Source organism: Budorcas taxicolor, chromosome 5 (genome assembly GCF_023091745.1).
Source record: "Budorcas taxicolor isolate Tak-1 chromosome 5, Takin1.1, whole genome shotgun sequence".
NCBI classification, from domain to species: Eukaryota; Metazoa; Chordata; class Mammalia; order Artiodactyla; family Bovidae; genus Budorcas; species Budorcas taxicolor.
This window is the reverse complement of record NC_068914.1, coordinates 140,716,033-140,742,040: the sequence shown is the minus strand read 5'-3', so window position 1 is coordinate 140,742,040 and position 26,008 is coordinate 140,716,033. Positions and strand designations below refer to the sequence as shown.

Here is a 26,008-nt window from a genome sequence, read left to right as displayed (position 1 = left end):
AAATAGAGAATGGAAATTGGATGAAGAGTTGATACAGAGCTACCAATCCTTTGAGACTACTGGTTTATTTACATGTGATGAAAACGTTAGTGTAAGACCAGTAACTGGTCAAATAAAACTTTCATCTTTGTTCACTGAAAAAAAATCTTTTAATGAGGAAAAGAAACCCACCAGTGAATTGGTTACCCATTCAGTTTGTCATGCAACTCAGGAAATAGACTTCCAGAATTTCCAGTCAGTAGCTAAAAACGTTATCCATGAAATAAAAAAGCTATCCGTATTATTTATTTAGCAGCATTCTGAGCATGCTCTACTGTAATTATCTTGACATTGTAAGGCAGTGAAAAAACTGCTGCCTTTTGTAGTCACATTTATGTAAACGTGGGTTCTTGAATTATTGTGACCCCAACATAAGGAACTGCTGAACAAGGAATCTTCTATGCATTCCCAATTACCCCAAATTTGTTGAATCAATACAATATAATCTTACTTATTGCTTCCCTTGTGGCTCAGCTGGTAAGGAATCTGCCTGCAATGCAGGAGACCTGGGTTCAATTCCTGGGTTGGGAAGATCCTCTGGAGAAGGGAACAGCTACCCACTGCAGTATTCTGGCCTGGAGAATTCCATGATCTTTATAGTCCACGGGGCCGCAAAAGTCAGACACAACTGAGCGACTTTCACTTTCAATCTTTCTTATTAACTGAGTGATAGAATTTTTTTCATGACATAATTTTAAAAGTATTAAACATGTTACAGCCAAATTGCAGTGTTTGTGCGTGAATCTTTATTGGTGAACAAGGGACTGCCAGAGAACTGCTGCTTCTAGCCCTGCACTCTTTCATGTGTTGGGAGTAATTCTAGTACACTTGTCACACCTGAAGAAAGAATATTGCAGGCAGATGGAAGGGAATCATTAGCAAGGGGGGGTAGGGGCATATGGGAGAAAAAAGGGTGAACTTTGGTTGTGAATATTTAGCAGTGCCCATTAAAGACATCATCTCTGCTACAATACTCTTGCGACAGCTAGAGAACTCCACCCTAGGCTCTCTGCCATCCTCATCTTTGCCCGGCTGGCTTCTGTATTGCATTTACATCTTTCTGTTCTGCCGTCCTCAACTTAGTAGTCTTCTGTCACAGTCTCAGGATGGCTGCCATAGCACCGAACATCATGTTCTCATATGAAATGTTCAAAGAGAAAGGAAGGGATAGAGGGAAGGAAAAAAGAAAAGAGAAAAATGCTTTCTCTTTGTGTCCTCCGTTATCAGAGTGAAAAATCTTTCCCATATGACTTAACAGACTTCCCCTCACATCTCATTGCTCAGAACTATGTCATATGACTACCTCTAGCTGGGAGGAAGGGTAGGAAAGTATGTATATACAGACCAAAAAAAAAAAAGTATTTTTTTTAAACAGCACACTAGAAATAACAGGACTTACAGAAAATACAAGCTTAGGAACAGACCACTCAAAACCTATGCAGTTTTGTTACCTGAGGACCATAAAAGTTACTAGGCTAATGAAAAATACCATCACAATTAAATTTCCTCTGGTGTTCTCAACATCACAGTAGTCTTTTAGAGCTATATTGTCTGTTTTGTCTATGTGAGGCTCTTGAGCATTTTTTAAGATGTTTTTTAATGTGGACCATTTTTTAAGCCTTTATTGAATTTGTTATAATATTGCTTCTGTTGTTTATGTTCTGGTTTTTTGGCTTCAAGGCATGTGGGATCTTACCTCTCCAACCAGGGATCAAACCTGCACCTGCTGTATTGGAAAGTGAAGTCTTAACTACTGGACCACCAGGGAAGTTCCATTCTTGAGCATTTAAATGTACCAATCCAAACTGAGATGTGATGTAAGTATAAGATACATACCAAATTTCAAAGACTTCAGTTCAGTTGCTCAGTCGTGTCTGACTCTTTGTGACCCCATGAACTGCAGCATGCCAGGCCTCCCTGTCCATCACCAAATCCTGGAGTTCACTCAAACTCATGTCCATCGAGTCGGTGATGCCATCCAGCCATCTTATCCTCTGTCGTCCTCTTCTCCTCCTGCCCCCAATCCCTCCCAGCATCAGAGTCTTTTCCAATGAGTCAACTCTTCACATGAGGTGGCCAAAGTATTGGAGTTTCAGCTTTAGCATAAGTCCTTCCAAAGAATACCCAGGGCTGATCTCCTTCAGAAAGGACTGGTTGGATCTCCTTGCAGTCCAAGGGACTCTCAAGAGTCTTCTCCAACACCACAGTTCAAAAGCATCAATTCTTCAGTGCTCAGCCTTCTTCACAGTCCAGCTCTCACATCCATACATGACTACACTACTGGAAAAACCGTAGCCTTGACTAGATGGACCTTTGTTGGCAAAGTAATGTCTCTGCTTTTGAATATGGCTATCTAGGTTGGTCATAACTTTCCTTCCAAGGAGTAAGCGTCTTTTAATTTCATGGCTGCAGTCACCATCTGCAGTGATTTTGGAGCCCAAAAAATAAAGTCTCACACTGTTTCCATTGTTTCCCCATTTATTTCCCATGAAGTGATGGGACCGGATGCCATGATCTTCGTTTTCTGAATGTTGAGCTTTAAGCCAACTTTTTCACTCTCCTCTTTCACTTTCATCAAGAGGCTTTTTAGTTCCTCTTCACTTTCTGCCATAAGGGTGGTGTCATCTGCATATCTGAGGTTACTGATATTTCTCCCGGCAATCTTGATTTCATGTTGTGCTTCCTCCAACCCAGCGTTCCTCATGATGTACTCTGCATATAAGTTAAATAAGCAGGGTGACAATATACAACCTTGACGTACTCCTTTTCCTATTTGGAACCAGTCTGTTGTTCCATGTCCAGTTCTAACTGTTGCTTCCTCACCTGCATACAGGTTTCTCAAGAGGCAGGTCAGGTGGTCTGGTATTCCCATCTCTTTCAGAATTTTCCACAGTTTATTGTGATCCTCACAGTCAAAGGCTTGGCATAGTCAATAAAGCAGAAGTAGATGTTTTTCTGGAACTCTCTTCCTTTTTCGATGATCCAGCAGATGTTGGCAATGTGATCTCTGGTTCCTCTGCCTTTTCTAAAACCAGCTTGAACATCTGGAAGTTCACGGTTCACGTATTGCTGAAGCCTGGCTTGGAGAATTTTGAGCATTACTTTACTAGCGTGTGAGATGAGTGCAGTTTTGCAGTAGTTTGATCATTCTTTGCATTGCTTTTCTTTGGAATTGGAATGAAAACTGACCTTTTCCAGTTCTGTGGCCACTGCTGAGTTTTCCAAATTTGCTATGAAAATATAATGTTGAATATCTAATTAATAGTTTTTATGTTGATTATATGTTGAAATAGTTCACCTGTTTCTTTTTACGTTACTTTTTGAAAATATAGCTACTTAAAAGTTTAAAACTGCACATGTTTCTCATATTTCTGCCAGACAGTACTGCTTTAGAACCTTTAACCCGGGGACGTGTGCTTTCTCCTTGGACATATAGGTCATTGAGGACATTTGATTCCAACTGAAAGCAGTTTCATCGAAATTAAAAGTCTGCTCCAGTGTCTCATGCTCTTGTATTGAAAGATATTGTTAAGAATGGCCATACTATCCAAAGCAATCTGTAGATTTAATGTGATTCCCTATCAAGTTATCCATGACATTTTTCACAGAACTAGAACAAATAATTTCAAAATTTACATGAAACCATAAAAGACCCAGAATTACCAAAGCAATCCTGAGGAAAGAGAAAGCCATATATTTATATCTGAAGTCAAGGTGAATATGTCATGGAGGCAGTGTATGTGTCTATATGTGTTTAAAGGGATGAGGGTGTGTCTGTCTGAAGAGTAGTTTAGTGGAAAAGGATCAGGCTTGGATTATTTTTCACCAGTTGCATGTGACCAGAGACAAATTCCTTTTATCTTTTTTAAAATATGTATTTATTTACTTATTTGGCTGGGCTGGGTCTTAAATGTTGCATGTGGGATCTTTGATCTTTGTTGCTGCACACCAGATCTTTAGTTGCAACATGCAAACCCTCAGTTGTAGTATGTGGGATCTAGTTCCCAGACTAGGGATTAAACCCTGGGCTCCCCACATTGGGAGCGCAGAGTTTTAGCCACTGGACCACCAGGGAAGTCCCCACCTTTTCCTTCATTTCTACTTACTCACTTGTTAAGAGCTATAATACTTACTTTGACCGTGCAGACAATTATTAAAAACACTCTGCTATGATAAACTACATTAACATTAAATTCAAATTATTATGTGAGTAATGTATGAAAATGATCTGAAAATGTTCAATAAGTAGAGTCTATGCAGATTTACAGTTCAGTTAAATTTGGAGGGAATGATGCTGAAGCTGAAACTCCAGTACTTTGGCCACCTCATGCGAAGAGTTGACTCATTGGAAAAGACTCTGATGCTGGGAGGGATTGGGGGCAGGAGGAGAAGGGGACGACTGAGGATGAGATGGCTGGATGGCATTACCAACTCGATGGACGTGAGTTTGAGTGAACTCCGGGAACTGGTGATGGACAGGGAGGCCTGGCGTGCTGCAGTTCATGAGGTCACAAAGAGTCGGACACGACTGAGCGACTGAACTGAACTGAATTGAACTGAACTGAACTGAATTTATGAAAATGATCTGAAAACGTTCAATAGGTAGAGTCTATGCAGATTTACATTTCGGTTAAATTTGGTGGGGTTTAAGACTCTGCTGTATGCATTTAGAACGTAGGCTGTAAGTATGCTTATGGTCTGGACTGTTTGCCAGATTGGGGCCGAGAGTTCTGGCCTTGTGCTGCCCTCCTGTGCTGTTTCAGCAGCTCAGCAGGTCAGTTACATTCCTGCTTCATGAATGCTCTGCGGGGGAATTCTTATTACTTACCCTCTTCTGTCCTCATGTGGCGACAGAGGGCCTAACTATTCTGGATGTTTCTGTTTCTTTGGTGAAGGAAGCCAGATGGAAAACCACTCTGAAACATTTAGGTCGGAAAATCAAATCCCAAGTTAAGGAAAAAGGCAACAAATTGCAAATTGCATTAGATACTAGAGATGTAATTGGTTCACTGATACAGGAAGATCTTAAGCAGATTATTGAGGTTCGGAGAAAAATACCATTATGACAACGTCAGAAAAGGCTTTTTGTCAAGAATAGAAACACAACTCAATGTCCTTTTATTATGCTAGGAATTTACAATAAAGCAATGATTTTCTAAGCAGAACATTAGCCGGGTGAAATATGAGATTCACAAGCACAGCTCAGTCAGTGCTAATTCTCTTAGCACAGCCTCCTAAAGCAATTCCTTTCCAAGAAGTTTAAGGTAATTTATCAACATGACAATTCTCTGGAAAGTTAAGAAAACACACTGAAGGAATGATAGGATGTGAAACCATACAGTGAAACAAGCAAAGGTGGTCAGTGGGTGGCACCTTCTTTACATGCTTAGCCCCCTATCTGCCAGTGCCCAGGCCCCATCCCAGGCCTGCTGCCACACTGGCCTCCTGCTATTAGAACCTAGGCACCCTCTATTTAGATGAGGTATGTGTGTGCATATTTTGTTCATGTGGGTATACAGCATGCAGGGACATTACATGACTTACCTTTTAGTTTACTCCTGCCAGGCTTTCATATCCTCCACTTGGCCAGAGCTATTCTTATCAAGATCACCAGTGACCTTCATGGCCAAATCCAATAGTCAGTTTTCAGTCCTCATCTTACTTGACTTACCAGCAACATTTGAACCATTCGATCTCTCTCGTCCTTGAAATACTTTGTTTTACTTGGCTTCTGAGTCACCTCTCTCTTGGCTCTCCTGTACTCCATCAGTGGCTCCTTTATATTCTCTTCTGTTTAGAGACTTCCCATCGTTTTTATTTCTAAAAATTATAATGCTCAGGCCTCTTCTCTATCTAAACTCGCTCCCTTCATGATCTTATCTAGTCCCAAGGCTTTAATATCATTTAAATGCTGAAAATTTACAAATTTGTGTCTCCAACACAAACCTCTCTCGCCTGACTTCCAGACTCGTATATACAACTGCTTACTCAATGTCTCCACTTGGATGTCCATGTCTGTCTCACACTTAGCACACTCGAAGCAAAATTTGTTCCTCCCTCATTTGTCAACCCCATTTCAGTATATGGCCAAACCTTCTTCAGTTGCTTAGGCCAAAAAGCCTAGGGGTCATTATGGACTTTTCTTTCCCATACACTCTACATTTTCAATCATTTGGCAAGTTTGCTGGCTATATCGTTAAAAACATGTCTGTCCATTGACAGATGAATGGGTATAGAAATTGTAATACATACACACATTGGAATATTACTCAGCTATAAAAAGGAACACATTTGAATCAGTTCCAAAGAGGTAGATGAACTTAGAACCTATTATACAGAGGGAAGTAAGTCAGAGAAACACAAATATTATATATTAACTCATATATATAGAATCTAAAAACACGGTACTGACCATCCTATTTGCAGGGCAGCAAAGGAGACGACATAAAGGACAGACTTTTGGACACAGTGGTGGAAGGAGGGGGGGAGTGATTTGAGAGAGTAGCATGGAAACATACGCATCACCATATGTTAAATAGATAGCCAGCAGGAATTTGCTGTATGATGAAGGAAACCCAAAGCCAATGCTCTATCAGAAACTAGAGGGGTGAGATCGGAAGGGAGGAGGGTAGGTGGCTCAAAGCAGGTGGGGGTGGGGTGAGGATATATGTATACCTATGGCAGATTCACGTTGATATATGGCAGAAACAATATTTTACAATGTTGTAAAATAATTATCCTCCAACTAAAAATAAGATAAAAATTTTAAAACCCACATATCATAACTCTAGCCTTTTTTCCACATACATTGCTACCACCCTCGTCTGAACCAGCATGACCTCTTTGGATTACTGCAGTGGTCTCCCTACTTCTCTCAGGCTTCTTTGAAGAACTTCCCACGCAGCAAAGTGATCAAAATTAGCCAAAGTCAAATCAAAACTCCCCGCTCAAAGATGGCTTACCTCAATTGGAATAATATTGAAAGTCTTTATCATATCTTATAAAGTATACATGATCCAGGCCTCTAGTTTCTTTCTGATCTCATCTCCTACCTCCCAGCCCCTACATACTCTAACTTGCAAGTCCGTTTATTGTTCTTCAGCATCCCAGGCACATTCCCCGGGGCTCTTGGATTTGCTATTTCCTCTGCCTGGAACACAGAAAATTATGTAGTCCATGCCCTCATTTCATTGAGGTCTCTGTTCAAATGTCATTTAATCAAAGAGTCCTTCCTAATATAGCACCTGTCTTCATTGCTCTCTGCACCCTCAATGACACTAGTTGAGCACCTTTAATGGCATGACACCCTATGCTTACTTATTTGTGTATTGCCTGCCTTCCACACTTGAGTATTAACTCCATTCCATTAAGCAGGACCGTGGCTGTCTTTGTTTTCTGCTATGTCCCCAGAGGGTCTGGCATCTGGTAAGAGCTCATTAAAAATTTAATGAATGAAGGAATGAACAAATATTCATGTGAACAGTTATTCAGAGAGTGGTCAGGAACAGAAAATGAGCACTTTCCAGTATTTTTTTAGCTGTCTGTTTGTGTAAATTGAAGACTGAGGTGGTCATTGAGAGAGGTTTTCTCCTTCATATCTTCTCAGTGAATGTAGTTGAAAATGGTGAGTTGGTGGTGAATATGTTTTTTGTTCCAAATTACATATTCTACTCACAGAAGTTGTCCATTTATGTTTCAGTCATGGAACTTAAGGTCGTGAAACCAGAGTTTGCCATTTCCCCTTCTTATGAAACCAGCAATACTGCATTTTCTTACTATATTTTACTTAAAAATGAGAATTTTTTTCTCTAATTAAAAATGCCTCATGAATTTTTTTTCCTCTAAAGTCTGACCTAGCTCAGTTTTAAACCTTTTTGAGTCGTTTCTTTCAAAGATGCTATTTTTCTTTTCAGAAATTCGAATCTCCTTTTCTCCAGAACCTTCTATTGATGAACAGTAGGTAAACTAAGCCAATGAAACTTCAGTGATATAATTTACAAACTCACTAAGTCATTGCATCATCTACAAGGGTCATCACAGTGGACTCTGGACTCAGCTTCCAAAGGGCAGGCACTCTGTTCCTAGCGCCTTGCCTGCACCTTTTTGTGGCTTTGGAACACTCAGTCTTCTTAATCTCCGGGCCTCATCTGCAAGAGAGGATAATGGTATTTGTCTTGCCATGGTGGTCTTACGAGGGTCAAATGTGATGAAATCAAAGAAGCTGCTTTCAAATATGTAAAGTATTAATCAGGGATGTCTTGGGTTCTACTAATAGAAACCAGTAACAAACTAGCTTGGAGCAAAATGGAATTGTTTTACAGACACAGGCTGTCCCACGGAACTGAAATCCAAGTAATTGGACCTCCCGAGTTACAGGATCCAGAAACTGGAGAGTTTAGGGTGCTCAGTGTTATTTGTCTCTCTAAAACCCGGGGTCTCAGGACTTCCCTGGTGATCCAGTGGCTAAGACTCTGCACTGCTAATGCAAAGGGCCTGGGATTCAACCCTTGGTCAGGGAGCTAGATCCCACATGCCACAACTAAAGAGCCTTCATGCCACAATGAAGAACCAGTACAGCCAAATAAGTAAATAAATGTGAAAATCTGTGCTCTCTGTTCTCCTCACTTTGAATGTCCCTTTCTTTCTTCTGACACTGCAGGCAATCTTTATCTCCATCTCCGTCACATATGGGCCAAAGATAGCTTTCTTAAAACTGTGCTTTCAATTCTGAATCTGTATTACCTTATGCATCTCTAACTTATAGTTTACTAATTGAAGTTTTTGAGACCTGATTTCGAATATCCAGGAGAGAAGATTTGGTCAGCCAAGTTTAAATCAGATAGCTACTGACTCTCCCCTCTCTGGTTATCTTCAAGAAGCAAAATGGGAACAATGTCATATAACCCCTTAGCAGAAAAGGCTAAGGGAGCAAACTCTCTGAGAAGGTTGCGTGGGGCAGTGAAGAAAAGAGTGTTGCACAGGTCAACTGTGATGAAAAATATGGAGAACATTCCGCATATACTTTTCCCATACTTTTGAAAATTTCTTGTGGGATCTGACCTGGTCATATGATTTCTTTTGGCATGTTTGTAAATACAGACAGGTCTCAGAGAGTCCTGCCAACCGTACCATACCTTTACATTAGGTGTCAGATTCATGTCTCCAGTATTATCTGTGTTACCCATTTTTGTGTGGGGCAGGGATTATAATGCCTTTTTTTAAAAGTTAACTATTATTATTTGGTTGAGTTGAATCCCCATGGCTGTGTGATGGTTTTCTCTAGCTGCGGCAAATGGGGGCTACTCTCTAGTTGCAGAGCGTGGGCTCTAGGCATGTAGGCTTCAATAGTCGCAGCACATAGGATCAGTAGTTGTGGCGCATGGTCTTAGTTGCCCCGAGGCCTGTGGGATCCTCCTGGACCAGGGATTGAACCCATGTCCCCTGCATTGGCAGGCAGATTCTTAACCACTGGACCACCAGGGAAGTCCCTCTGTTACCCTCTTAAGGAACATAACCTCTTATTCTTTTTTCCCTCAAGGATATAGTTCATTTCAATATATATACTGACTGTAACAAATCAAATTCTCAATCTTCCCTATTCTTTGTCTCCCAGACTTTCCCATTTGTATTAGTTGTTGTTGTTCAGTCGCTAAGTCATGTCCGACTCTTTGTGACCCATGCACCGCAGCACACCAGGTTTCCCTGTCCTTCACTATTTCCCGGAGTTTGCTGAAACTCATGTCCATTGAGTCAGTGATACTATCCAACCATTCCATCCTCTGTTACCCCCCTTCTCTTTCTGCCCTCCTGTATTAGTTAAGACTGACTATAAAATGTTATAACAAATCGACCCAAACTAACATGGTTCAACAAAGTAGAAATTCATTTTCTTCTCTTGGGTCAAGTCATTGATGGCGGCTCTATCATCTTTAACGTGTGGCTTCCAAGGTTGCAGTAATATTCACCTTAACAGTCCATGGGAGGGGGGAGAGAGAAGCAGAAGGGGAGGGGTCATGTGATAGGTTTTATACACTAGGCTGGAAGACACATATCACTTTTTCCTACATTCTGCTGGAAAATACCTATCGTCAGACCACATCCAGCTACAAAGGAGGGTGGGAAATTTAACGTAGCTGGGCAGCTGTATGCCTGGTTACAATTCTGATACTGAGGAAGAAGGAGAGAATGGAATTTGGTGGACAGCAAGCCATCTCTGCTGCCTCCTCCCTTTGTGCTACTTCCCTTATTTAATGGCACCATTCTCTCAATTACCCTTAAAGTCATCCCCCATTTCTCCATCTTTCACCAGCCCTCGTATCTGTTCTGACTACCTAAGCAAACCCACATTCATTCCTTGTTTTCCATTCCTTCCTCTGCACCACAGCTTAAGGCCCTTGTATCTCTTGCTTAGGGCTGCCCAGGTGGCACTAGTGGTAAAGAATCCACCTGCCAGTGCAGGAGATGCAAGAGACGTGGGTTCAGTCCCTGGGTTAGAAAGATCCCCTGGAGGAGGGCATGGCAGCCCCACTTCAATATTCTTGCCTGGAGAATCCCAGGACAGAGGAGCCTCGTGGGCTACAGCCCATAGGGTCACAAAGAGTCATACACGACTGAAGCGACTTGGCACACACACACCTCTTGCTTGAGCAACTGCAATCAGCCTTCAAAGTCACCTCCCTATGTCAGTGCCTCCATGCTCATCACAACCACCCTATACTCTCCTGTCAGATGCCATTTCTGAACCCAAACATCTGACTGTCCAAGACAGCTTGGGGCCCTTTAATTTTTTAATTAATTAAAAAAACATGTATTGATGTGGCCCAAGAGAACTTTCAGTTGGAGTATACAAACTGTTAGTTGTGGCATTTGGGGTCTAGTTCCCGGACCAGGGATCAAACCTGGGCCTCCTGCATTGGGAGTGCATAGTCCCAAATTTTTTTATTTAATTTTTATTAGAGGTACTTCCTTGGTGGTCCTTGGGCTAAGACTCCATGCTCCCAGTGCAGAGGGCCCAGGTTCAATCTCTGGTCAGAGAACTAGATCCTGAGGCTGCAACTAAAGATCAAAGATTCCCTAGTATCACAACTGAGACCCTGCACAGCCAAATAAATAACTTAAAAATTTTATTGGTGTATAGTTGCTTTACAATGTTGTCTTCAACTGTACAGCAAACGGAATCAGCTACACGTATACACATATCCCCTCTTTTTTGGATTTCTTTGCCATTTAGGTCACCACAGAGTACTGAGTAGGGCTCCCTAAGCTATAGGTAGGTTCTTATTAGTTATCTATTTTATATATGGTATCAATAGTGTATATATGTCAATCGCAATCTCCCAGTTCATCCCACCCCCCCCCCCTTGTTAGTTTGTTCTGTACATCTGTCTCCATTTCTAGACTCCACATCTATGCAGCTTGGGTCCCTTAACTGTTACCTCCACTCCTGGTCAAGGTGGTGATCACTGCATACAAAGTATCTGCAGCTAGGCCTTTGTAACTCAGTACCTCACACCAGACAGCCTCCTGTTCTCTGTTCCAAGCCCTCTTTCTCTGGTCTCGTGGCTCACGCTTCTACCCTTTTGCCTCACATCTGTGCTCTGTGCAAAACTCAGTTCCCTTTCCATTAAGACCATAATGGGACTGTCCACCCAGCTTTCATTTGGCTCTGTCCCTAGACTCTGTTTCTCAGGGCACAGGCTTGCTCTTGGTCAGGAAACATGTTTGAACAGTGATCATGTTATTCTCTTCACCAAAAGCTCCTTTGCTTACTGAATAAAGCAGACTTTTTCACTAGCATGTTACCCCCATGCCTGCCACTGTCTGATCCCAATCCCCAATTACCACCCCTGCCAATACATCTTTATAGTTTTCATGCTCTCTCTGGAGTCCTCAGAGCATCTCTCCAAGGGCACTTTCTCATTCTTCAAGATCTGACTCATATCACCCCCTTGACAGCTTCCTCTTTCTCTCTCCTTTGTACTCCATCTTTGAACAAAGTTCTTCCATATTTTGCCTTCTATCTATGGAGTTTCTGTGCAGAGGGTGGTCTCCTTATCTAAGATGAAAGTGTTAGTCGCTCAGTCGTTGTCTGACTCTGCGGCCCCATGGACAGTAGCCCTCCAGGCTTCTCTGTCCTTGGGATTCTCCAAGGAAGAATACTGGAGTGGGTAGCCATTCCCTTCTCCAAGGGATCTTCCTGACCCAGAAATTGAACCCCGGTCCCCTGCATGGCAGGCAGATTCTTTACCATCTGAGCCACCAGGGAAGCCTAGGATGAATACTCCCTAAAAGGCAAGAATTGTGACTTCCTCATCCTTCCATTCTCCACACTGCTGAGAATACCATCTTGGGGAATACCTTGCCCATGGTGAGAGGACATCATTCCAGTGCTTAGAACCTCCTACTGCTTCAGTGGCCTCCCCTGTCCTTCAGTCGTGGATTAAAATCCTGCATAGGCCTACCTCGCTTTGTTTGAGCAGATGCTGCTGCTGTTACTCCCTCCTCTCTCCCCTTTGTTCCTTGAAGACAAAATCACACTTCAGAACTTTTGTGTTTGCTGTTCCTCTCCATCCTCCAGTTTTAAAAATTTTTTTTAAAAGTCTTTTGAATTTGTTACAATATTGCTTCTATGTTTTAGTGTTATTGTTTTTGTCAGGAGGCACCTAGGATCTTAGCTCTCCCACCACGGATGGAACCCCCACCCCCTGCATTGGAAGGAGAAGTCTTAACCGCTGGACCACCAGGGAAGTCCTCTGCTGTTCCCTTTATGGGGACACTACATGGCTGCTCTCTCTGGAGTCCTCAGAGCATCTCTCCAAGGGCACTCCCTCAATGAAGCCTTCCTGGACCACACTAGTCACACTGGGACCTCACAACGCTCTCTTTCCCTCTCTTAGTGTTATTCTCCATAGCATGTATCACTTCCTTCCGCGGTATGTATATTTCACCCATGTATTATTGTGTATTTTCGGTCTCCTCTCCCCTACTAGAGGGTAAGCGGTCATCCTAGTGTAAATCTTCCTGTTTACCTCTGTATTCCCAGAGTCTCGGATATCAAGGCACTCAATAAATATTTGTAGAAAGAAAGAATAAGCAAATTAATAGAAGATGCTCAATAAGTATTTATTAAATTGAATAAAAAGGGTCAGAAACAGACTGTGAAATTTCCAAACTCTAAAAATATGTCGGTTTAGTAGCATACTGAAATTGAGCGAGCGTCGCCTCACCGTAAACATCCTCGAGGAAGGATTAAAATCTTGTGCTCGAGGTGGGAGGGGCCATGGGGCCAGGAAGCGTGCGCCTTCGCAGAAGTTTTGGGGGCTGCTTGACTTCCCCCTGCGAGGAACTGCACCTGGGAGGCGAGATGGCTCAGCCGCTCCGCCGGGACATTCGGCTACCACACAGGTGTTTTCTTTTAAGTAAAATTGGTCTTCGTCTCTCTCCTAAGCTGTTAAAGGACACACACAAATCTTGGGTGGCTTATGGGCCACTTCTCAGCTCTAAGGAGAAAACTACCAAGAGGGAAACTGACAACAAAAACATCACCCAGGACGAGATTCTGGGTCTTGGGGGCAGCCGAGTCCCCTTTTTCAGAGCAGCGCGAGTGTAACTTTCTGTCTTCTCCCCAGGCTCCGCCTTTAGGCTGTTTGTTGGAAATTCTCCCGGGCTCAGTCTTTTAAAGCCGCCGCCTACTTTCCACAGGAGGATGGCGCTCACAGCTCCGGGTTCTCTTCCCTCGGGGACTCTGTCGTATTTTTTTTCACGCTTCGTCGCTACTACAGCAGACGCCTGCCCTCTCACTATTTGCCCCGCAGTTCTCCGGTGCCTTGACTGTAAACAAAACACTTTAGATCATAGCAAGGTCGGAGTAAGCACAGCCTTTCTGCTGGCAGCCAGACGTCTTAAGGTGGCGTCACTGTGACTCGTTTGGTTTTCAAGATTAACAAAGCGACAAAATGGTGGTCCTACATACTAGTTAAAGAAATATTCAGGGTGCGTAGGGGATGAAAATATCCATTTTTTACTTTTCTGGAAGATATTAATTCCACGAATAAAATCAAACATCTGTGGCAAGGTGTAATACTCTAGAATGTCTCCATTTACATAGATGTGGTAGTTGTGCACTTATGCATCTGAATTTATGTTCATATAGAATACAGAATTTTGGTGTAGTCCAACAACTGTGTAAAGATTTCAACAACAATAATCTATAATTTCAGGAGTAGGGTATTGAGACCTACCCTAATTTTTCTGTCCCTCTTCTCCATCTTCTCCAATTCAGTAAATTAAGTGGGGGCATTCGACCTAAAATAAAGAAAGAAAATGAGACCTTTTACTTAGATGCCAGATGAAATATTTTCTCTCCATCAGGTAGGAAGTCTGGCCTTTGAAAGCACTGTCTCTCTCGCTGCTCTCTGGGTCTCACCCTGCCCCTTTGGAATCTGCATTTTAGTCATATTAAGTGCAAGGTCATACCAAAGGCCAGTGACAGTCCTATTTAAATATCAGGGACCACAGGCCACATCAAGGAAACAGCTGCAAGCAGCCCAGAGCATGAGAAGGAGCCATTTTGAATCATTTATAGGACAGGAGGACCTGCAGACTATAGATAGGAGAATCACTCTGGGTGATACCCAGAGAAACCTCTCTTGAGTCTCAGTTTCCTCAATGGTTAAAAGAGAAGGTTGAACCACAGGGTTTCCAAGGTTCCTCCTAACTCCTACATTCTGGAGTGTCTGAAGCAAGGAAGGCACACAAAGTGGGCAAATACTATGTGGATTAAGAAAACAAGTTAAATGTCAAACTCACCTGTAGCATAGATGCCTAAGAAAACTGTTGTGCACAATTGCTGTTGGGCACTGTTAGAACCGGAGATTACTTTCCAGTAAAATGTGTAACTTTGATCCAGAACAAAAGGAGGATAGGGAGGGCAGTTAAAGACCCTTTGTTTCAAATGTAACAGCCTGTCCATCCTGTTTTAACTTCCATCACCTTGCTCAGGAGCACACTGTTAGGTAAATGTCAAGTTGCAAAGGGGAGCAGAGAAATGCCGAAATACTGGGTTGACCAAAAAGCTCGTTTGGGCTTTTCCGTAGGATCTTCTGGAAAACTCCGAACGAACTTTCTGACCAACCGAACAATCTCAGACGTGAGGACACGGTTGTGGTTGCTTTAGAAATCACTTCGCAATCCGGACTTTCCGATTCCTTTCACTCTTATAAGACCCGCCGCCCTTTAAAAGCGTCACTCACTTGAATCTGAATGGTGTTCTGGGTGGGTTCCAAGAAGCTGAGTCTGGTGGGAGAGAAGGGTGGAGGAAGGAAGAAGCTGTTGTGTTTGGCGGCTGGACTCAGGTAGAGGAAACTGCTACAACCCGGCAAAGAATTGAAAAATACAAAGAGGAGACGAGTTCCCACACGCAGCCCACGTCAGTGAACTGTACTTGGGAGGCAAGAACCTGGGCCAGGGATCTAACCGCGCCTTTTTTTTTTTTTTTTTAAACTAAATGTGTCTGAGACAGCTACAAAGTTTATTAGGGACTTGGGAGATCAGTTGACTTTTTGATCTTGCAATCCTTTCTTATTTTTTATTGAGAGAGACCTTGGGTTCAGAATACATGATAAAGACTGCATCTATTCCAGGGTAATTTACAGAGAGACGTCCTCCTAGGCTTCTCCCCTAAGCCCCTAGCCTCCCCTAGAAATAGCAAACTTCTAGGTTAAGGCTGAACTAACCACTGCTCACCCCCAGCTTAAGGCACCCAGGCCGAGGGCTCCCCGCCTCCCCCGCCGTGTGAGCGATTGGGGGCCCCCGGGGGAGAGCCCAGCTAGGGGGCCGAGCTCCCACCCTGCGTCCCCCCATCCCCCGCTCGGCGAGTGCAGCGAAAACAAGATCGCCAGCCAAGGGTACCACCACCGGCGGCCGAGCACCTTGGAACTCTCCCCCGCTTTCCCGGGCGAGGAGCCGGGGAGGTCGGGGCTCCGGAGCAGTGGCGCGCGGGTCCGCGCAGCGCCCGGGATCAGAACACCCGCCGGCCGGCCCCGCTGCCCAGGCCCCTCCCCGGCTGTTTGGCGAGCTCGTTTGTCTTATTTGTAATTTCTCCTAGGCCAGCCGGAGCAGGTCTGCTGGCAAGCCGTGCGCCTCCCGCAGTCACGCGACCAGCCCCGGGTCCCGGCCGCGCGCTCGGCGGCGGCGGCGGCGGCGGCGCGCTCGGGAGGCGGGGAGGCGCGGCGGGGCCACCTTAAGGCCGAGCTCGCCAGCCTCGGCGGGGCGGCTCCCGGCGCCGCGACCAATGATCTCCTCCTCTGTTTAAATAGACTCGCGGTGTCAATCATCTTCTCCTTCGTCAGCCTCCCTTCCACCGCCATATTGGGCAACTCCAAAAAGGGGGCTCGTCTTTTCGGGGGTGTTTTTTTTCCTTCCTCCCCGCTTTCCTCCGGGCTCACTCTCTCGCCGCTCCGCGACTCCGCGACGCCCGCAAGGTTTGGAGAGGGCGCTCGGGCGGCGGGACCCGCGGGCTCGCGGCGGCCCGGACTCCGAGCGGCTCTGCCCCCTCCTGTCTCGGCGGCGCTCGGCTCCCCTCCCCTCCGCTCCCCGCCCTCCCGCTTGATCGGCCGGGATCGGGGCTGCCTGGCCCCGGGGGGCTGCCCCTCGCCCCCTCCCCCAGCCCCGTGCGCGCCTAGACGCTCGGGCGCTGACTCGGCTCGCGTTTGTTTCTCTTGGCTCCAGGGGCCGGCGCAGGGCTTATAAAGAGGGGCTCGGGCTGGGTCGGGGCGTTTTGTTTTGTTCGGTTTTGTTTGGCGAGAGAGAGAGAGCGCGCGCAAGAGCCTCAGTCGCCGAGACCCCCCACCCCCACCCCACCCCCTGGGAGGAAGATGTCAAACGTGCGAGTGTCTAACGGGAGCCCGAGCCTGGAGCGGATGGACGCCAGACAGGCGGAGTACCCCAAGCCCTCGGCTTGCAGAAACCTCTTTGGCCCGGTCAATCACGAAGAGTTAACCCGGGACTTGGAGAAGCATTGCAGAGACATGGAAGAGGCCAGCCAGCGCAAGTGGAATTTTGATTTTCAGAATCACAAGCCCCTGGAGGGCAAGTACGAGTGGCAGGAGGTAGAAAAGGGCAACCTGCCCGAGTTCTACTACAGACCCCCGCGGCCACCCAAAGGCGCCTGCAAGGTGCCGGCGCAGGAAGGCCAGGATGCCAGCGGGGCCCGCCCGGCGGTGCCTTTACTTGGGTCTCAGGCAAACCCAGAGGACACGCATTTGGTCGATCAGAAGACTGATGCCCCGGACAGCCAGACCGGGTTAGCGGAGCAGTGCCCTGGGATAAGGAAGCGACCTGCCGCAGATGGTAATGACCCTTTCCGATGCCTAAAATGTCTGTCTCTGTCTGCCGCGCTCCTTTCCCTGCTGGAGGGTCTTTAACCGCAGCTTTTCTTCTCAGCGCGTTCTGACTTAGCTTTTGGGGCGGAGGTGGGGGGAGCGCACTTTCCTACTTTGAGGTACATGAGTACATGCTATTTATTTAGTTGCCTGGTTGTCTGTTTATGACTTTTAAGTCAGAAGCTTGAGATTGTGTTATCTGATCATTTCTCTAACTGAAAACATCGCGGCTCCTCCCAGCTAGACAGCGGTAGGTATGTGACAACGTTGGGATGTTTATCAACTGCCTCCTTCTTCGCTTTGGAGAGAGAGCTTTGAAGCGTAGAAAATACACTTTCTGTTATGTGAAAACAACTTCATTTTGTGCCCTTAAAGGCCACTGGGAATGACGGACCCAAGATTGTGGGTGGAGGTAGTGGGTTTTTTGTCCCTTGACTCTTGGGCTCACTTCTGTCGGCCATTGTTTTTTTCTAATAAAGATTGTTTGTGTGTGTTCTTTTTTAAAATTCCCTCTTGCCCTTAGATTCCTCTCCTCAAAACAAAAGAGCCAACAGAACAGAAGAAAATGTTTCAGACGGTTCCCCCAACGCCGGTTCAGTGGAGCAGACGCCCAAGAAGCCTGGCCTCAGAAGGCGTCAGACGTAAACCACTCGGTGGGTTGATGACTTGGAGCAAATAAGTGACACCCCAGTTGGGTTGCAGGAACTCGTGGGCTTTCAAGCCCCAAGATAACCCGATCTCAGTGGGGGCTGGCAGATGAAAACTTGGGGGCTTTTGTTTTATGCTTTGGGAGGACAAAAAGGTAGGAATGGGGAAGACTGGGAATCAGTGGGGAGGTACTATAGTTCTCCCCAGTTTTCACCTCCTGAGATTATTTTCCTTTGAAGCACCAACTGATCAGAGCAAGTGTCCCAGGCAAGTTCTTGTAACCAAGGCTCCGTGAGTAGGAAGGTCAGTTCCCTGAAGGTGCCATCAAAACATGTCCAGAACAATAGGTTCTTTTTCCATCTGACCAAGAGCAGGGGTCTGCCTCCATCCCACTTCATGAGAATTCATCTCCCAGAGGACCATGTTGACTCAGTAACAGATTTTGAGCTCTACATGGGCAAAAATGGCAAATAAATGACTTAATTAAAACTTTGAGGGAAAAGTGAGGCACTTTTCCTCACTGAAAAAGTGGTTCATATCTGGATAATCAAATATTTATAAATGTGACAGAAATATATGACTTGCTTTTGTCTTTATCATTTTCATATGCTCTCACACTCTCTGGCTTCTGATAAGTTTGGAGGATGGAGAAGGAACCTGTGTGTTTAAAAAAATAAAACTGAAATGGAAGGCTCAAAAATACTAAGGTTCCTGCGGAATTTCTGATAACACTGAAGTTGCAAAGCAGAAGTGACTCTGCCAGAGTAAGCAATCCAGGAACACGTCAGCATGTGTATGCTAATCATGCTATAACAGGAGAAGCTGGGTGCTTATAGAGGAAATGGAGAGTAGTTATCGGGGCTGGCAGGAGTAGGTGTACCCCCAACATTAGAAGTGGAGATTTTTGCCATTCACTAAAATATGATCAACATGAAAAGCTAATTTGAATAATCAGCCCCCAGCTTTACATGGATTGGTCTTAAGGATCAAACTACACATATTCATAGTTTGTAAACTTAGAATAACTATGTCCTTCTTTCTCTCTGCACTCTCACTAGCCTAGCATATAAAGAGATCCTAAGAATTGTTTACACTAACTTTTAAAATCCTCATTTGTAAAAATTTTAAAAGAAGGATGAAGGTGAGGTTCAAGTTTGTTGTTTTTAAATCAGTGTCATATATAGGACTTGGCTACATATATGTGATATTTTTCAGAGCTTATATAAAACAGTGCTATGAAACCTCTACGTCACAGCTTATATATATGAAGTAGGTAAATTGGATGAAAATGATTTCTGAAGTAACCCTAACACCTGCGGCTCTTGGTTTGTGACTTGTGGCATAAGTCGTCAGATGAGCAAATCAGACCTGTTGAATTTTGATCTGGCTCCATTCTCACCTACCGAGAAGCACTTGTTAGTAAATATTGCCAGTTCAGAGAATACAGGAAATCGTAGTAAGGACCTATTCATAGGCATTCGAGTGTATATTTCTACATATGACTAAGACTAGAAGATTTTGAGAAAAAAAAAAAGTGAATAGAATTTTCTTTGGAGAGCCTTTATAAATATCATTGCCAGTTATTTTTCAAACAGAAAATTCTGCTACTCTTAAGTGTTATTGGTTTCTGAATTTTCCCATGTCTATTCTTTCTCAGTATCTTTGACCCCAATTCTCTAGACCAGGGTTTCTCAACCTCTGCACTGCTGACATTTGGGGCCGAATAATTCTTTGTTGAGGGAGGCTGTCCCGGGCATTGTAGAATGTTCTGGCAGCATCCCTGATCTCTTGAAGCACATGCCAGTAGAAACCTCTCCAGTCATACCCAGTGTGACAACCAAAAATGTCTCCAGCCATTGCCAAATGTCCCCCTGGGGGTGGGAGGGTGGCGAGGGCAGGCAGCAAAATTACCCTCTGTTGAATACTGCTGTTCTAGACAAAAGCCTATAGCACAGGGGAGAGTGAAAAGCCAGTGAGAGAAATGTTGGATGGAGATGACTCTAGTCACCAGCTCTTAGTATGTTCGTTCTTTCCCATTGCTCAGGTATTTCCCAGCTAAAACTAACAAAATAATTCCAGTAATATATTGGCAATGTTTTTCTAGTGCCTTTTCTTCTAATTCTTTTCTCCTTGTTTCTTTTGCAGAACTATGAGTATGTTTCCTTGTTTATCAGATACATTACTGCTTGATGAAGCAAGGAAGATATAAATTAAAAATTTGGAATACATATCGCTGACTCCAAGAATGGACATCCTTTACAAGCACTGAACAGCAACAGACTTAATAACACTAAAGTTTTAGGCACTCTTAAATCATCTGCCTCTAAAAGCGTTGGATGTAGCATTGTGCAATTAGGTTTTTCCTTATTTGCTTCATTGTACTACCTGTGTATATAGTTTTTACTTTTTATGTAGCACATAAACTTTGGGGAAGGGAGGGCCGGGGGGTACTGAGGAATTGGCATGGGGTGGGTATTAAGAGCTTGCTTCGATTTAGAGCAAGGACAAAAATATTTGACTTGCATGAAGAGAAGCAGTTTGGGGGAAGGGTTTGAATTATTTTCTTTAAAGATGTAATGTCCCTTTCAATGAAAACGGATACTTCATTTAAAAAGTCACCCAAATTTGAACACTGGCTGCAGATAATTGCTATTTATTTTTACATGAAGTTTTTTTTCTCATTTGGGAGCTCTGATGATTCCGTTATATGGTAGCAAATGGCTTTTTTTTAAAAACAACAACAACAACAAAAAGCTCAGTGCTCCCCACTAGTCTCCCTTACAGTTGGAATTTACCAGTATTCATCAGTCTGGTAATCACTCCAGGTACCTCTGGGCACTCTGGCATGTATGTGGGGAGTGTTCTGAATGCACAGAATTGACCATTTAATTTTTATCAGAATTTTGAGAACATTTCTTAATTTTCTTTTCACTTCAGGGTGTGTGTAGACACAGACAAAATAATTCTAAATCCTTGGATATTTTTAAAGATCTGTAAGTAACTTGACATAAAAAATAATGAAATAATTTTTAATTTACAGCTTCTCATTCTGTTTCTTAATTTGTCCAAAGGATAGTGGTATTTTTAAAGGAAAGTGCATATAGAGAAAAGCACCCGTGGGTTGGCGAAATGGATACTACATCTTTAAACAGTATTTTTACATTGCCTGTGTATGTGTATGAAACAAAACCATTTGAAGTGTACCTGTGTACATAACTCTGTAAAGACACTGAAAATTATACTAACTTATTTATGTTAAAAAGATTTTTTTTTTTTAATCTAGACAATATACAAGCCAAAGTGGCATGTTTTGTGCATTTGTAAATGCTGTATCGGGTAGAGTAGGTTTTTCCCCTTCTGTTCTTCTGTTAAATAATATGGCTATGCTTAAAAGGTTGCATACTGAGCCAAGTATAATTTTTTGTAATGTGTGAAAAAGATGCCAATTATTGTTACACATCAAGTAATCAATAAAGAAAACTTCCAGAGCTATTCGTTGAGTTGAACTGTATGTAAATATACCTTACTAAGCTTGAGGTGTTCGACTTAGCATTCTAGTCATTTCCACAAATGTAATACGAAGTGGCAAATACCTAGATAACTCAGGCCTACCACTCAGATGATGTTTATGTAGGACCGAATGTAGTAGTCACGCTTTTCCACTTAGTTCTATATGGGTGGACAAAACTTTAGAAGTGGAAAGTGGGAAAGTCACATTTTCATATTAATAAGATGGTAATATTTTATATCTTCTAGAATATGAATGTGTCAAAACCAAAAATTCTTACATAAGTGTAGACTGATCACACACTTGCAGGATTGAAAATGAAACTAACATGGTGACTTCTCTAAATTCTGTATTTACACACACAATGTTGTAAGGAGCTAGAGCAGTTGTTCAGACGCTCTTAAGCTACACCTCTCTTCCAAAATATTCAGGTATATAGGTCCTTTAGAAGGGGGTGTGCATTCCACACTAATTTAGATAGAACAGGTATCCTTCAAATTGAACTGGCCATCACACACCAATTCCTCAACTTCTACATTTCCTGGTTACACTCTACACAACCTAAAACTGGTTAATCTGAATACCCAATCTGAGGGTTTGGGGGTCCCATATCCACATAGCAAAGTTATTTTTTATTTAAATAAGAAAAAAAGTTAAACAGCATCTTAAAGTAAAATTTACTAAGATGATCCCTCTAATTTAAAATTCTCAGAAAATGTGGCTAAGGTGTAAAAGTAAATTATTTTTTCTAGGAATCTGCAAATGGTTAAATCGCAAAAATCTGGATTTGGATTAAATAGTTTCTCTTGAATAGTTGCATTTAATTTATTGCACCTCAAAGGGGGCAATAAATTAAGATAATTTCAGCTTATTTTGACCCGAAATTGCTTATCCAAAAAAAAAAAGGATTGTCTGTCTGCGACTGCCGGGAAGGGAAAAATAGGTCCTTTGGTGGCTGGGCCACATCTTCCAAGTTGGGGTATTATTTTAATTAAAGACTAAAAGTGTTTTTGTGATTCTATTCAAAACACGAAGGCAGGGTGTTTTTCAGGAAGAGACTGAGAAAGCAAGAAAAACAATTCAAAATGGGGAGGAAAGAGTGGAGAGTCAGGAAATAATGAAATAAAGTCTCTCTGAGCCAAAAAGAGTAGTTTAAAACGTGTTTCTAACAGATGAGGGGCAAAAATCCTCTTCTAAAAGCTGCTTCTGCCCCCCACCCCCGTTTCTTTCCCCAGGAGGCATCGTTAATCCGAATTTTTAGAGATTGCGTTTTAGGAGTACAGGGCCAGAAAGAAGTGGATGCTCGCCGCGCCAGGCACGTTCACAGGAACGCAGCCCCTAAAGTCATCGTGTCGGTCCTTCGCCCGTTCTGCGTCAAGCCTCTGAACGTGTCCCTGAGATTGTGACCGTCCTCTCCCCAACCCCGGACTGCCTGGCCCGCCGCGGGCGTCGCTCCGAGGGGATGCGGCCGTCGGCCCAGGCACCCCCCACCCCGCTACTCGGGCCACCGCGCCGTAGTCTCTCAGCCCTGAGCCGCAGCCCTACGATCGCCCGCCGCGGCAGTTGCGGGGTCGGGCTGACCGGAGCCTCGGCAAGAAAAGACTATCAAGTCTAGCTCCTCATCTGCTACCGGCTGCTCCCGCACCTCCCGGATCGCTGCGCGCAGTTCCCGCGCCCCGGGCACCCGCAGGCCGTGAAGGGCGGCTACGCCTCGGCCCGCGCAGCTGGGCTGGGCGGTTTCTCCGAAACTTGCCTCTCTCATCATCTCCCCTCTGGGCTCAGAAAGAAGCGAAAACCCCCCTTCCTCTCCACAATCAGACCCTGCCTATCAGTACCCCGTCAACTCCAGGGCGCTGGGGAGATGTGAGCGGATGGGAGAACCTTTCCGAATTCGTGGACCCTCCAAGGCAGCAGTCCGCTCCCACCCCCACCCCAGGCTCCAATGATCCGCAGCCCCGCGCATTTCGAAAGGCTTCTCGGCTCGCCGGCGGCCCAGGAGGGCCGCAGCCGCGCGCTAAAGGGGCCGAGCGCCGCTGCCGCTCGCGGGGGTCGCTTCCTCGCTTACACCCGCTCTGCCAAGTCCCCCGGTCCCATCCCCGCTGCCCAGTGAAGGGGATCAGGGCAGGGCAGGGAAAAACTAGGAAACTGTGGGTCCAGGGGCGTGATTGGAGACGAAGGGGACCGTGGAAATCTACAGAAGGGGAGCGGGGCGCGCGCGGCCTTTCAGGCCACGGTGCGCCCACCGGCCGCGCGCCGGGACCTTTCCCGGATGCCGAGGAACGTTGCCTTCGCCATTTCATCTTCACCCTTGTTAGCGTAGACACTTGTTCTTCTGAAGCTTTTTCTGATTGGGAAGAAAAGTGTTTTAAAAGCTCATCTACGATCTGCTATCTGTTTTCCAGACTATGAGTTTTTTTTTAAGTTTGCCCAGTCTTTCACCTGGGCCACACCCTATGCTCGCTCCCCTCCCTCCCGGCCAAAATTAAGGTAAAAATCCTGCGCCGTGGGGGAGGGCAAGAGGGTCCACGGTCACGCTTGACCCTCCCTTCCCCCGGGTGTCGGCATGGGGGCGGTGGCACCGCTTGTATCCCAGCTTGCGTGGGGGTGGGGCAGGGTGGGGTCAGCGCCAGCCGGGACCCCGCAGAACCGAAAGTGTCGCCTTCACACGTCAATTCGAGGCCCCGTGGAGTGGGGGGCAGGGGATGGTGGTGCTGTCCGCGTACTGGGCCTGTCGCGCGTGGGAACACACATAAGAGGGAGGCAGGAATCAGTAAGTGAAAAGTACAAAAAGGAGTAGAGGCGGGCTGGGCGCGAAACATCGACGCGCCTCAAAAGGAAGGCGAAGAAAAGGCCGGGAGAAGGGCGCGCAGCCGGGGGACCGCGGGGCCGGGGGATTGCATCATTGCAGCTCCCCCGCCAGAAAAAAATGGGCTCCGAACCGCGGCCACCATCATGGCGCTCGGGCCGGGCCGCGCTTCCCGCGCGCCTTCCCGGAGCGCACGGGGCCACGGGCGCTTCGCGTCGAGCGAGAGATCTGCGGACACGTCCCCCTTCCCTCTTTGGCACCCGGCCCCCACCCGCTCCTGTCTTTTGTGTGCTTGTGGACATGTGTGCGTGCCTCCCCGCGAGTGTGTGTGCAGACCCGAGAACTTGCAGATTATTTTTTTTTCCTCCTTTTTTTTTCTCCCTCCCGTGCTGGTGGTTGTAAACTTGATTGGCATTGGCTGCGCCCACTGACCCCGGCGCCGAGTCCACTGAAGATTTAAGGTGGATCCGAGAGGCTGCAGCTTCGGGCGGAGTCTCGGGCTTTTAGCTAGTTTTGGAGGAAAAAAAAAAAACCCCAAACCGTGCGCCCGCCGTGTTTTTACGCATCCCCTGCGGTACCAGCCCTGGCGCCCGCCCCGCCCCGCTGGCTCCTCCCTCCTCTCTCTTCTTTCCCATTGGCCCGCGAGGGTAGTTTGAATTTTTTTTTCCTTGGGACGCTTGTTTTCTCGGGGGAAAAAAGAAATACTGCACCCCAGATCGTGTGATGAAAGCTACTTCGGCGGCCGGAGGTGGGGTGTTGTAGCCGGTTTTGTGTAGGCGGGACCGAGGTGGGTTGGTGGGCCGAGTTTCTAGTCCCAAATTTTCCTCCTAAGAGCGGTTGACAGTGTGCGCGCGGGTCGGGGGGCGTGGGGCCGCTGTAAACAATCTGGAGACGGTCGGGCTGCGGGGCACAGTGTAGTATAAAAACGTTAATGGATGTCCAGGGCGCGTCGTTTCCCCGGCTGCTGGCCAGTGGGACTGGGAGGCGCTGGCGGGAGCCCTAGAGAAGACGCACCTTTCCCCTGCCTTGGGGAAGCATCGGGAAGGGCGGGGAACGGGGAGGTGAAGGTGGCCGGGAAAAGTAGACCGTTTCATTTCCTAGGAGGCTGGGTGGGCGGGTGGGCAGTGGTAAGAAACCGAAGAAGTAACGTCTATAGCAAAAATGTATTATTTCAAAGGTCATCCAGTCGGAACCCCTCAAGATTCAAGCAGTGTCAGTTTTTACTGAATTTGTGGGGGAAAAATTGCTTTCTGTCTCTGATTTCTAGGGTGTTTTTGAATAAGGAAAATGTTGTAATCGAGATAGAGATTGAAACTGAAATGGCTTTTGGTTTTTGAATCTGAAGTGAATTCTTTCTTTACCATGTAGGATACTGTTATTTGTAATACAGGTCTAATACAAATGATCTCCTTCATTAATTTATATCCCAGTTGTGTTTTATTGTGAAAATTTTGAAAGTTTCAAAGTTTTTGAAATGATAATTCGGGTTATTCTCCAAATTACTGTATTTTCAGATGAATGAAGTTAGCATATATACAGTTGTTTTCCCTGTTATTTTTGTGGCAGTGTACCTGATGATTTTAACCAGCTATCCAGCCCCAGCCTTCAGTATAACAGTTCCTATTC

At 45.2% G+C, this 26,008-nt stretch overlaps 1 protein-coding gene and 1 long non-coding RNA gene across 2 annotated transcripts; one reads left to right on the top strand and one right to left on the bottom strand.

Moving 5' to 3' along the window:
• Nucleotides 1-13,154: 13,154 nt before the first annotated feature.
• On the bottom strand, nucleotides 13,155-15,244 carry LOC128048578 (uncharacterized). The gene is made up of 3 exons (XR_008199396.1): nucleotides 14,848-15,244; nucleotides 14,280-14,343; nucleotides 13,155-13,869 (listed from the first exon to the last, which is right to left on the bottom strand). It is a non-coding gene; the product is annotated as an uncharacterized LOC128048578 (long non-coding RNA).
• A 1,148-nt stretch (nucleotides 15,245-16,392) lies between these two features.
• CDKN1B (cyclin dependent kinase inhibitor 1B) lies at nucleotides 16,393-21,560 on the top strand. Its single transcript, XM_052639972.1, has 3 exons — nucleotides 16,393-17,388; nucleotides 17,944-18,073; nucleotides 20,214-21,560. Exons 1-2 carry the CDS (start codon nucleotides 16,914-16,916, stop codon nucleotides 18,063-18,065), a joined length of 597 nt encoding a protein of 198 aa, XP_052495932.1. The 5' UTR covers nucleotides 16,393-16,913; the 3' UTR covers nucleotides 18,066-18,073; nucleotides 20,214-21,560.
• The last annotated feature ends 4,448 nt before the right edge of the window (nucleotides 21,561-26,008 follow it).

Coding starts and splice junctions, on each gene's coding strand:
- CDKN1B (XM_052639972.1), top strand. CDS start 16,914: ATGTCAAACGTGCGAGTGTCTAACGGGAGCCCGAGCCTGGAGCGGATG. Junction 17,389..17,943: donor GAAGCGACCTGCCGCAGATG/GTAATGACCCTT, acceptor TCTTGCCCTTAG/ATTCCTCTCCTCAAAACAAA.